At 36.3% G+C, this 13,905-nt stretch overlaps 1 protein-coding gene across 1 annotated transcript; it reads right to left on the bottom strand.

The window, feature by feature from the left end:
• Positions 1–1,785: 1,785 nt before the first annotated feature.
• Positions 1,786–3,830, bottom strand: LOC101308358 (60S ribosomal protein L5, mitochondrial-like). The gene is made up of 3 exons (XM_004294643.1): positions 3,048–3,830; positions 2,891–2,943; positions 1,786–2,004 (listed from the first exon to the last, which is right to left on the bottom strand). The coding sequence occupies exons 1-2, from the start codon at positions 3,675–3,677 to the stop codon at positions 2,932–2,934; spliced, it is 642 nt and encodes a 213-aa protein (XP_004294691.1). The 5' UTR covers positions 3,678–3,830; the 3' UTR covers positions 1,786–2,004; positions 2,891–2,931.
• Between the last annotated feature and the right edge of the window lie 10,075 nt (positions 3,831–13,905).

Below are 13,905 nucleotides of genomic sequence, written 5' to 3' on the forward strand. Positions count from 1 at the left end.
ACAGTGATATTTTTACTTCAATAATAAGTTCGAATTTGGAAGATTATTGTAAGTTCTTGAAGCCTTTTAAGTCTTTTGATTATTTGTTTTTCTATGAACTCGTTTGCTTCTTTGTTTATTTCATCAGTTTGATTCTTAGACACAATCTGGTGATATATATTCCATTTCTGACTGGTGGCCACCGTTGGTGGTAGTATATGACAATTGTAGCCTCCCCTGACCCCTGACTATGAACAGTAGTTTCAGTCGTGGAGATCAAGCTACTTTTGCCACATAATCACTACCAAATCATTGTCTATATGAAAAGGGACCCTCTTCCTTCTCCTTCGATTCATACCAAGTCTCTCTCTCTCTGATACTCTCGCTTTCTCACCGCCTTTTCCTTTGCACTTATCTCATACACTCCCTGAAAGCTTCATTACCCAGCTCGAAGAAGATGGAAAACCAAGAATTCAACTCCAACCGCAGCGCTAATCGCCTCCCTCCTCCAAGAAGAGGGCAGATCAAGATCAAGATCTTCAAATCAGTGGCTGCTGTGGTGGTGGGTGGGTTCATCCGCAAGCCGAAAGAAGATGGGCCCCAAATTCCAGCTGAACCGCCGAGCGGGTACAGCTCAGACGCTCAGTCTGAGATTTCCTGACAACCCCAATTCTCATCGAACTGTGGTTCTTGTGTGAGCAACTCCTTGATGGTGTTGTAGCTAGGTGGTGTAGAAAATAATTTTCTTCATTCTTTTATTTCTTTTTCTCTAAGTTTACTGGGTATAGAGGTTGGGGTGATTAGGGGTTGTTTATTGTAACAGTGTTTATAACTCGGAGAAAGCAGAATTTCTCTAAGTTTACTGTATTTCCCATTTTAGTTCAATCATAATTTCGTACTGTTTCAAAAGAATTTTGTGTGTGATGTTCTTGCTGTTATTTTAAACTCGGGCAAATTCTGTCCCTCCTATTGTGTCCAGGTCATCACCACCTTGATTCTCAGGTTCAGATCATTACAGAGGGCAAAGATCTGAGACAGGAGAGGCGATCAATTCCATATGCAGAGTACATCCTTTCTAAACAGGACACAGATTTGAGATTTCATTTCTCTTACTGGTAGACTATTATAGGGTTGAGGCTTCTGAGGTGGATTCTAGAGGAAATGTTTGTTTTTGGATTGAACCAAGGGATTATCTACCTAAACACTCTTTCTTTAATTGATTAGATAGGAAAGGCCAAAGTATGTATTGAACTGAGATGTCATCTTCCTCCCGATAAGTTAGTTATCGGCAACAACATAATAGAAGCAGTCAAATATAGATTGATACAAAACCCTATTCAAATCCAATATAGCACCTATGGGTACATATGAAATGTGTTGAATCAATTCCTGTTTTTTTTTGTCTGCCCATAACTAGCAATTCTATTCCATTAGTTCATGCTATTCTGTAAGTAGCAAGTAGCAAATAAGCTGATCATATAGCTATTCTGTAATGTGGCCAAGGTTTGAACCAGAGGCCTCATCCAGGATTACAAATATGAAAGAACTAACATGCTTACGTCCCTGTAGCCTATGAAGCATAAGTTCTTGCCTTCCGGGGAGGAAGAGAAAACAGCAAGCTTCTGATTTGCTTCGTAACAGTCAGTAAACTAAGTATGTTTTCAGAATTAAGGAGGGTTAAATCTAGGGATAATGACAGGTGGGTTCGGGATGATGGAATCACAGTATCATCTGATCAGAGTATGTCCCCAAAACATTCAATTCACTACCATCCGAAGAACCAAAACTCTAAAAGATAAAATCAATCGATTCAACTCAACTGAACTCATTCATCATTTATTTGGAAGTTAAAAAACAAGTTCAAGTCGACAACTAAGTAAAGCTAAAAATTTCATGACCTGTGCTAAAAGCCTGCAACATCTGAATCTTACAAAGCTAAGCACGACTAGCCTCTCAACTACAACTCCACAGCTTCTTCATAGTTTCAAGTAAACAAAGTGACTTCTCTGTATCAATGCAAGAATCCTACAAATACATAGAAATAGGCATTAGGACTTTGGGAGAGACTATCTAAAACCAAACAATATACAATAAACTCTCTGAAGGTGTGTAACAGTGTAAGTCATGAATGATGAAAGTTCCATTCAATGATCTCATAATCCATATCTCCAAATTTAAATCTCAGTAATTCGAGGTTCAATAAGTTACATTTTAATACTAAAAGTCTAACTGCCCAATACTATCCCTGTTATAGCCAAATTCTCTTCAAGTTCCCCCTATTTAAGGTTGGAGGACAAATGTGGACCCAACTAGAAGGGATTTTTGCCATCCCTAGCTCAGTATATACACTCAGTTAGATCAATCTGCTTTGCTCTTTTCTAGCTTCTTTACACTACTTAAGGAAATGGTAAAATTCACAACTGAGCTTTAGAATTGTATAAAAACAAAAACAATGGTTAAAATACGTATAGCAGTTATATCACTGGGGTCATAGATACAACCATACTTCTGATCAATATACAAAGTTTCAGTGTAAGGGTAACAGAACAACTCTCAAGACAACAGACCAAATCAAAATCCAAACCTATTTCTTAACATGCTTTATTCTAATCTCAATAATCTCACATATGTGGGCAAACATCTTATTCATTTAAGTTTTTTTTTTTTTTTTTTTTATCAGATCCATTGTTTAGAATCCTCAACTTCATTAGATGAATTAAAAATTCTGAGAACTATCTATCTCTCAAAAAAATTACATCGATACTAGCAAGACCAAAATAATCAGTTTTCAATCTTTTGTGTTATGCATTATCCAGACCTTAATCTTCAAACGGACCTCCAACAATTCAAAACACCAGTAAATATGATTGATCGAAATTAACAAACAGAAGATGACATTGCAATGGCACACCTTATGAATGCTCTCCAATCAATAGGCCACATTTGTTTTAACTAATCAGCTACCTGCACAAGAAATGTAAACCAAAGATTAACTCGAAGAAAATAAACAGAGCATTTAATTACAAATGACATGATCGATCAATGCACTAATGCCATCAGAATTTGACCTCATCCTTTTGCAAAAAGCCACTCCACAGCAGTGACGCCTCCTCTTTGGTTTTGGCTGAAGTGACAATAAACACATTGAAGCCTTTAATATGTTCAAAGATCTCGAAATGATCCTCCAGCTCCGGCGCGGACTCGATAAACTCAGTCTCCATCGAAAACTGAATGAAATTCTTCCGAATTTGAACCGGAGAAGACAACAGAGACATCACCGTCAGGCTTCTCACCAAGAAATTAGACATTCCGATTCTCCGGAGTGTGGTCTGCCGAGCTCGGTGGCTGACCTCTTTGCCTTTGGCGTTCTTAAACCCCTTGGCCGTCAAATCCTTATCCTTCTGTGTCAGAAACTTCTGACCACCGGAAATCTCCATGGCGATTTTCCCGATCTCCGGCGACTTCGAGAGAAGCTTCAGCTCGGAGAGGCGGGGAACTTGCATGACGTTATCGTAGTTCATCTTGAGCAGCATATCCTGACGCAGTACGTCTTCGTAGTGAAAATCGAGCGGGAAGGTGGAGAAGGATTTGGCGGCGGAAGGAAGTGAATTTAGGGTTAGGTTTTGATGGTGAAGAAGGGCTGGATTGGTTTGATTTCCGAGCAATTGGCGTAGCAAAACTCCGGATCTCCTCGCCATTTTGATTTGGGGGAAATCAGGGACTTGGCAAATCAGAGAGGATAAGAAAATAGAGAAAGAGAAGAGATTGAAAGTTAGGGTTTCAGAGTTTGAGATCGATGGAGTTACAGAGAGTGAAAGAGAGGAGACTGAACTAAAAGAGAGAGAGACTGGAGCTGCGGGGAAGAGAGTGAAAATGAGTATACTGTATATACCCTAATTTGTTTTTTTTTTTTTTTTTGGATTGGATATTTCCAACAACGGATTTAGATGACTTGCTAGCCCTTTCGTTAGTTATCATGTATTTGGGCCTCTTCCTGTTTCTGTTGGGCTATGGGCTGTTGCCTTTGTTTTATTAATCAAGAATTTTTTTTTTCGATATTATTTTAGAGTAATCTTAAATACACACCTGTTGCGGGAGAAATAAACTGAGAGAGATTTAGGGAGAATAATCGTTGTTATTTCATTCATAGAATAAACCTCTATATATAGAGGATACAATACATGAAGAAAATACATATATTCCTATTACAATATTGATATCGAATCCTATTGTGATTCTATTTTGACTAAGGCACACACAATAAATCATATTTCCTTAAACACTCCCTCTTGTGCCGTGTCAAAGTGATATGATACATTCAGATGCATTCTATGTTGCCTTATTAAAAACCTTGCCAAGTAACAATAAAACCTCATGGGCAAAAATAACCTTGATCGAAAGAACAAAAAGAGTACAACGCATCATTCACATTTGAAATTCACATGTACGTGCCAGACTCTCCCTGATGTCTGCACCTCCCCCTGATTCTTACAATCATGGGAGCTTAAATAACTTAAAGCATACCAATGCTTTTGACATGTTTTTCAAATGCGACCTTAGGTAGTGATCTAGTAAAAAGATATGCCATATTATCCTCATATCTAACTTGTTTCATTTTGATCATGAGGAAAACACATTCTTTGCTGATCACGTTCATGATATATACTTGGTGTTGTCGCTTTTGGTAAGACATTGCTTCATATTCATATATCGAATGCAAGCATCATTAACCTCATAAAAGTATGTAGGTTTATCTGTTGGAAACTTTAAACCATTTGCTCTTAAAATATGTGTAATTATAGGCCTCAACCATATACACTCACGAACAATTTCGTGTAGAGCAATCATCTATACATCATTCAAAGATGTAGTGACAAAGGTCTATTTTGTTCACCAAGATATCAGTGTTTCTCAATACATAACTCATCCAGAAACAACAATAATATGGGTCATAAAGATACCCGATATCAGCAAATCCTACCAAAACATCACAAATATTTGGTGGAATGAGTAGAAGGCTGCCCAAGAACTCAAAACAAGAGTTTAAGTCGAAAATCAGATTCACGCGTGGCATGACCTTTGTGTACTAAATCAGTCATAACTTCCTGCTCAAAATAGATATGGACGAACCGTAAAACTTTCTAGAAACTAGACATCCGTAGCTTTCCAACCATATATTACTCATAATCAGATTCGTCCTGAGCTGATCAGAAAGCTCTGTCGAAGTTGACTGATCTGTAAAAACAGATTTTCTGATTTCGCCTTTAATGCGTTTTTCTTCCCGCATGGCTTGCGGCGATGGCTATGTGATGCAATCCATCATGTCATATGCTCTATTCTCTTTATAGGGATAAAATAAGCCCAAAAATATCATGAATATCTGAAGATTATTTTATGTCAATCCATAGGCAATGCGTGGGCGCATAGCTAAATCTAGTTAACAAGTTCACAATATGTATGAGATGTTGAGTCTTGTATATTTTGCTCGGTACAATAATGCACTTATTGTACTTATATCAGGTATTCAGCCTCTAAAATGTGTTCGCCATCATCCCTTGAACGAAACGTATCCCTTTAAGGATCAAGACTATGAACGATCATGGGAATAGTTATAGGCCTCACTTTATCATCATTAGAGTGCCTTAATATCTCATAATATAAGCCGATTGATGGACAATACCATCATTATGGTGCTCGAGTTCCAGTTCGAGATAAAACCATACATTCCCAAGTCTTTTATCTCAATTCGGATTTCAAATCCATAGCGGTATCTCTTAGTTCATCAAGAGTCCATTAAAACTTATGTCATCAACATACACCGCAATAACTGCAAATTCGGAACTTTTCCTTATAATAAACACGCATTGGGCATAATTCATATCTCTTCCCAATCAAGTAGTCACTTAGTCAACGTTATAACTTTATTGTAAACGTGCTCCTTGGTCTAGAGCCACTTGTGATGGGTAAATGAACTCAACCTTGGACATTCATGTATATCTCTTAACTTAGATCCCCATAGAGATATGGTGATCACATTCATAAGCTGCATGTCAAGTTTTTCAGACACTACCAAACTGACAAGGTAGCGGAGTGCAATGACATCCATTAGAGAATATGTCTCCTCATAGTTGATCTCAGGACAATATGACAAGCCTTGCGCTATAAGGCGAGTCTACTAATCATGCTTTATAACAAAGACTTATTTAATTGATAGGCTTTACACTTGGTGGTGTCGGCATCACCAACCCAAATACCTTTCTTGCAATTAAGCCTGGATCGCTTTGTTCTTTTTAGGCCAATATTAACTACGTTTGCATTTTTGCAACTAAGTAAGGTTCGATATCTCAATATCCCACGTCCTCATGTACACTAGTGTAATTTATAGTTGTAGAGATCTCTATATTTCAAGAATTGGTTCTAACATTGAGGCGTCCCCCAATGATAACCATAATTCATAAATATTCACATGAGACGGATTTGAGTATCAATGATCAACGGATCAAGTTGTGCCAAACTCACTCGCTCACTCCTTTAGGCGAGTATTCATCGAACCTATAAGGCCTCCTTTTGCTTGGGGAGCCATGGCCTGTGACACCATTATGCCACATTATGGCGTCACTATGCCACCATCCATGGTGACGGCGTCGACACCAATTTCATTAGGTGCGCCATGTCCTCTTGATAGGACATCAATCCTTACAGACATGTTTGCAGCATGTATATTATGATCTCGTCACTTTAACAATATTAGATAACGCATCAGGCATCGAATCTGTTACGTTATGAAGATCAATTATTCTACGCACTTTAATATTGTGTGGTTTTGAGGATCATGATGAGATAAAGTGGGGATAAATCACGACAATTTCCTGTCGTTATCTTTGAACATTCTTGTTCTTATCTCCCCCTAATGACGAGAAGATTGTCTCATCAAAGTGACATTCCGCAAATATGGCGGTAAAGAGATTGCCTGTCAAGGTTTCAACAAAGCGGACTATAGTTGGAGACTTATATCCAACATAAATACTTATTCATGTCTAAGAACCCATCATAGTGTGTTGTGGTTGCATAATTTTGGCACATAAATGCGTAAGTCACTAGCTTTAACGCATAGAAAGGTTAAGCGGTGATGGTTCGTAGATGAATTAGTATAGCTGCATGCAATCGCATAACCCAAGTAGAAAAATTGGTGGGCATTACCAAAATTTAGGCTACTATCGTAGTCATTTACTTGTAACTTTCCGCGAGACCATTTGGGCATGTACACGGGAACATGATATCAAACATCATTCCATCAAAATGTACAATAGTCATCCAAAATTGTCGATGTGAACTCTCTTGCATTATCAAGTCGAATTGACTGAATGGGATGATATGGGTAGTGAGCCCAATATATAATTTGTGCTAGAAGTTATATTATAAGTAGCATATATAACTAGTAGACGATAGTGCGACACGTGACCAGAGTGTATGCACGTCAACCAACACCATAAAAGATCAAATATGTTCGCAAGTTGGTTGAATTTGTCTACAAAATCCTCTTGGATTCAATGTAATTAAGATCATAATAAGAATACATGTGTCCTTTGCATAGGATGGTCTTAATCCTAATTTTCCAAAGAAATAGGCTTTACAAAATGAGTGATTAATTAGCTCTCAGAATTAACCAACGAAGATTTTGGTTTAGCCATAAAGTCATAATTTACTTGAGAAGCATAATAGGGAACGATTGCACCAACATATGCATCAAAAATGTCCCAGAGCCGCCTAGGTGGAGCGGCGGCATTTTTATACAAGTAGCAATATGCCTCTTGAACCATATTCTTTTGGTTCTTGCTTCTTCTCACTCAAAATAATGGATGTCCATGTGATATTTTTATTTTCAATATACGAATCATCATACCATTACCATGATGTCTTAATCTGTCATGTCAAAGCCTATATGTGTCATAATCCCAATGTCATCTCATATGACGTTGTTAGATTCAACAATTATAATAGTGGTTACAAATTAACCCACTAATGACACATAATCTTCTCTAATACTCGTGTACATCCGTAGTCATTAGAGGTAATGCAAAGGAACTCATGCACATTCTCTCTTATGTGTTTCCACATGATAATCGTTGGCAATATATCATTTATTGCTGATAAGGGTTCGAATAGCTCTTGGAGCATAAAGAGCTTTAATTATAATAATCATAGTGTCATAAAGACAAAAGAAATTGAGCCGTCCATCGCTCTTTTTTATCAATTGTGATGATTCAATCATCTGAGTCACAAAGGGATTATAAAATATTATTCCACAAATAATTACCTACGTTTGGGTATTATGTGGATAGTCATGCCATCAACTTTAAATATTCAATCTCTCCAACTGGCAAGTTATAGGAGATTAGTCAACATGTGAGTGTAAATATACACAAATAAACAACAATTTTTTTTTGCTGTTATTGTTCATGATCAACAGTACCATTTTTGTTGACTTTTTGTTTCAGATGACTTTTCGTCAGAGTTGACCTTTTTCGTCACAATTGACTTTTGCACTTTTTTTTCGATTCTTTGCCGAAAATATTGTCACCCTTTTGACTCATGTTGTCACACCATGTGCATTCATAGTGAAATTATTTCTTTCTTTCAAACCATATACCATAATAAGGCAATATGTCATTGCAACAATAAAATTTGAATATAGCTCAAATCTCAAATAAATTCGAAACTCTATTAATATGTCAACGAGCATCGAGGTTTTGTAATCAAAATCTAATCCAAAATAAAGAGCTATGACAAATCGTCATTTATATAGTGAGGCATAAAAGCTTGTACAAAGTATTCTTGGAAAATAAATGCTCCAATCAAAATCTGTAACATCAATGTGTTCTTTATCAGATTTGAAGTATGTAATAATGAGACTGACATCATTGCCATCTCCATCTTCTTCTTCAACAGTATGATGAGCCTTTTGCTCTCTTATATATTTATATACTTTATATTGTGCAGCTAGTTCGGCACTTACTTTGCATTGCCCAAAATTAATGCTTATTAGATCCATGTCTATAGCATATATACCTCATCTTCAAATGCCATTCAAATGCCAAGTCATGTCATGGCAGTGAGATGGTTCTCGATGTCAGTCACCCATTGGTGATATTCAATATCATTGCAGTACAATTTTGCAAATTCTGGGCATTTTTTTTTTCGCCATCTTGAGAAATAAGAAGAAGAATTAGTGTCATAGTCCCAAAGACTTCCTCAACAACTAATATTTCCAAGAAATTTGGATTAGACCAAAACCATGATGTGTAAATGGTCATTTTGAGGCTCATGAATTTTTTCATAGCCATAATTCTCTTTTCGATGCTCATAGCATATGAATCCCCACGATTCAATTAATTCTCAAAAGTCCCACGCCATATGAGGGGGCGGGATGTAGAAGAAGGGAAGTTGGAAAATCCTCAATAAAAACACAATTCTCAAAAAGCAGGAACTTTGATTTAAAGTTTACATGGTAAAATTTAAGCTTGAAATTCTTATAAAAACACGTACCGATGTAGACGTGTATGTCTCTTGAGAATTGTCGGGTGCTTATTGTAACTAATCCGAGATTTTAGATGTTGCTTCGATCTCCAACAATCACCTTTTGCGAGGCAAAGAAACTCTGCCTTCTTAACATAAGATAAAATATATGATTAGCACCTCGTTGATATAAGCAGGACTATTATATGTGTGCAATGAAAATTTCACATAAGAAGGCCACAGTATCATATATATATATATGCCCTGCCACGGACTCATGAATAATTGATATATATATATATGTGACATTTATATGTAAATATCGATCTAGAAAACTTAGCTTTTCGTGTTCAAAGGCACATCGACCCAATTTCGAACATCTTTTGCTGAAGAAGATCTAGGTCTGGAATTGAGCATCTTTGTATGCCACGACGTCTATAATTCTTTTCATTCCTCCACATGTATATATTGTCTTGGTAGAAAGGCCACACGTCATGGCCTCCTGACAATTGTGACTTGTGAGTCCTAAACCTTCATAAAACAAAAGCACCTCCACATAATAAACCTCCTTCTTCAATTCGGCCATTGATGGTAATAGAAGGGGTTAGCGCACAGAGAAACCAATTGATCGGCGGCCACTGTTTTGGTTTCTAGGTGATGGACGGCAGAATTTTTTTTTTTCAGTTTCTAGGGTTACTCAGGGTTAGAGCAAAGTGTCTGATATAAACTGAGAGAGAGATTTAAGGAGAATAATCGTTGTTATTTCATTTATAGAATAAACCTCTATATATAGAGGATACAATACATAAGGAAAATACATATATTCCTATTACAATATTAATATCAAATCCTATTGTGATTCTACTTTGACTAAGACACACACAATAAATCATATTTCCTTAAACACTCCCCCTTGTGCCGTGTCAAAATGATATGATACATTCAGAGCATTCTATGTTGCCTCATTAAAAACTTTGCCAAGTAACAATAAAACCTCATGGGCAAAAATAACATTGGTCGAAGGAATAAAAATAGTACAACGCACCATTCACATTTGAAATTCACATGTACCTGCCAGACTCTCCCCTGATGTCTGCACCTCCCCCTGATTCTAACAATCATGGGAGCTTAAATAACTTAAAGCATACCAATGTTCTTAATACGTACTCGTATTAATTTATGTTTCACATCAAATATTTTAGGCATGTTTAATGACAAAAACAGACATTTATTACTAAAAAAGAAAAGAAAATCACAATTAAAAATCTAATCTCCTACCCTAAAACCATCGAAACAACTACTTCTTCCCTAAATTTGACTATTCTCCACAAATCATAGTTTCCTACGCAAAAAAAAAAAAAAAAAAAAAAAAAATTAAACTACTTTTAGAATTCATGACTTGAATTTCGACTGCTACCAAATAATCACATGTATTGTTCAATTAACATCGATTCATTTGAGTCCTGTCTCTTTTTTCTTTTTTTTCTTTTTTGTATCAGTTTTAGTTTTGATCTTGCAGAGCATTTTGAAGTACTACATGTTCATCTTGACATGTTGTATTGAAAAAGGCAGGTATATATGTTTAATAGCTAGTGACCAAATGTATTTTTACTAGCTTGTGAATTCCGAAAACTTGAAATAGTTGATATTTTTTTCGAATTTCAAATGATTGATGTCGCATCGGAGATTTGAAGTTTGTGTAATAATAGTCTTTTGATTATAAATTTGATGATGAAAAGAAAAAATTTCTAGCAGAAAATAGAAAAAAAATACGTAAAAGAGTTACCAAAATATATATAGTAAATTTACAATAATTATACTAAATAACATATTATTTCTTAGTTTTAGAAATAAGGGTATTATAAGCAGTTTGAGATGTGTATTAAGTTTAATATCGAAATGAAAAACTAGATGATGAGTGTATTAAGCAAGAAGTGTGTATTAAAAGGTTAGATGTGTGTATTTAAAATTTATCATTATTTTATTGATGAAAGTTTCATTCTCATAAAAAAAAAAAAACATTATGCCCATCACCATTGGTGTAGTGGCATAAGTCTTTCCTATGTTAGTGGGAGGTCGTAAGATCGATTCATAACAGACTCGTTGTTATATTTGAGTTATTTGATTAATCCAAAAAAAATAAAAATAAAAACATTAGAGTTTGATGATCACAATTATGATTACGAATATGGTTACCTTTATTTACCGAACTAGTGTTCGGAGAATACCATTTATGAGCTTTTCTGTAATTTCATTTATTTAAAATTAATTGCCATTTTGATAAGAAACAAATAGGAACAGTATCAAACTTGATGACCAAGAAACCGGTCCAAAAACTTACAAATACGACGCACTTAAAGCACTCCACCACCACAAGGTTCTCTCTCTCCCAAAAAAGAAAAACCAAAGCTTCCAGCAGTCCAGCTACCTTACTCTGCTCTGTCTTCCCCTGTTTTCAGTACTCTCTGTTTTCTTCTGTTCCAAGATCACCACTCTCTTCATCTCCAAAATCCTCCACACTCGAATCAAAATGAGCTTGATGGAAAACCCAAACACCATATCCAAATTCAACACCAAGCGAAGCCTCTACCTTCCCAGGAGAGGGCAGGTCAAGATCAGAATATTCAAGGGCTTGTTCAGGTCGTTGGCTTCTATGTTGGGTGGGTTTGCCAGGAAGCCAGCCGGAGAAGATGGAGGGTTTTTGAGCTCTACCCCTCAAACTCCAGCTGAAACTCCAAGTGGGTACTGCTCCGATTCTCAGTCTGATCGTTCTTGATCCCCCAATCTGATGAGTTGATGTATTTGTGAGAAACTCCCTGAATAACGTTGTTGGTGGTGTTAATAATGTGCATAGTAATTAACTTTGGGTTACAAGTTTTGGGTAGAGATGAGGTTAAGGTTGGGGGGTTCAAGAAGGAAAATTGGGGTTTGTAAAACAAATAGCATGATATAAATTTTGTATGAGATTTTAGTTTTGCTTCAATCATAATCTCTTTACAGTTTTTCATGGCAGATTGGTTAATTGGTTTGATGCTATAATTGAATATCCTGGTTTGGATATTTGATGCTGTTCAGTTCTACCATTCATTTCTTTCATTTTTGTATCTGTTTACCATTGGCTTCATGTTCAATTCCGGAAAGATAAAACTTTGGCTTGAAATTCCAATTCTGGAAAGATAGAAACTTGGGTGACAGACGGCAACTTTGGTGACTCTTTCTCCGGCAGAAAAGCTTTGACAAACTTCTTTTTGGGTACAAAGTAGCTTTTTTTAAACTTCGATTAACATCAACAGACTGACAAAGATGCAAGTTACAGTGTTTCTATGCCCAGTTGTCCCAATATAGATTCTTAAAACCTACCTCGACCTCTCTTTAGTTGACCAGTTGGTATTTGGTAGGTAGTTGATCGTAATATATTGTGCTCTGTTTTCTTTTTCTTTTTTTGAATTCTGAGTTCTCCATCAATGGTTTAGCTCATATTAGGATGAGGAATTCGATCGACAGAGATAACCATGAGTGATGTGTCCAAGTTGAGATTTGGCAATTCTAATTTGAAAACTAAAACAAATAGTCTCCATTGTCTCCATTTTCCAATTCTAATTTGAAGATTTCCTGGTGGCTTGAAACTAGCTGGGGCACATCGCACATATTGACCAGACCACCTTTACTATGTAGTTTGGATGTTGGGATAGGACGATAGGGAAAATCCAAAACAGTAAAAAGAGTAGAACCTGTGGATGGTCCATCAGTCTTCTGTGTTCACATACCGTGAGCTGTGGAGGTCCATCAAACCCTCTGTGTTCACACCCTTCAAACTATCATTCACATCCGTACATGTTCACGAGATGATGATGATGATAATGATGGTGTGACATATGTTACATTAGATTATCAAAGGATGTGTGGCAATATAATTCCCTAAATGGACTAATAATTAGTGTTCTTTTGTATTGCTTTTCATCTTCAAGCTCAAGCAAACAAAGCATATAGTGCTTTATAAATCGCATGTATGGCACTATGGATGGTATGAATTGCTTAAACAAGAATTCTTGAACAGAGATCAACCGGATCTATTATTCATTACATCAAAAAAATTCCATTAATGAAAGATGTAAATCCATTGAAAAATAAAAAATACACATGTTAGATGAATGGTTGTTGCTATCTGCTACAATAACGACTCGTTAGTTTAACTGAATAACTAAATAAAATAGATAGACATTTCTCTTCGCTCCAAATATAGTTCTTACGGAGCCCCTTCTGCTGCGGACTGCATAGTTGCGGATCGCTTACGGACTTTTAAAAACCAACCATTAGATTATACGAACAGTTCAGACCTTCTCCTTCTCTTTATTACTTTGTCTTCTTCAACAATCACTCTCTCTCTCTCTCTCTCTCTCTCTCTCTCTC

This window comes from Fragaria vesca, linkage group LG3 (genome assembly GCF_000184155.1).
Source record: "Fragaria vesca subsp. vesca linkage group LG3, FraVesHawaii_1.0, whole genome shotgun sequence".
Taxonomy (NCBI): Eukaryota; Viridiplantae; Streptophyta; class Magnoliopsida; order Rosales; family Rosaceae; genus Fragaria; species Fragaria vesca.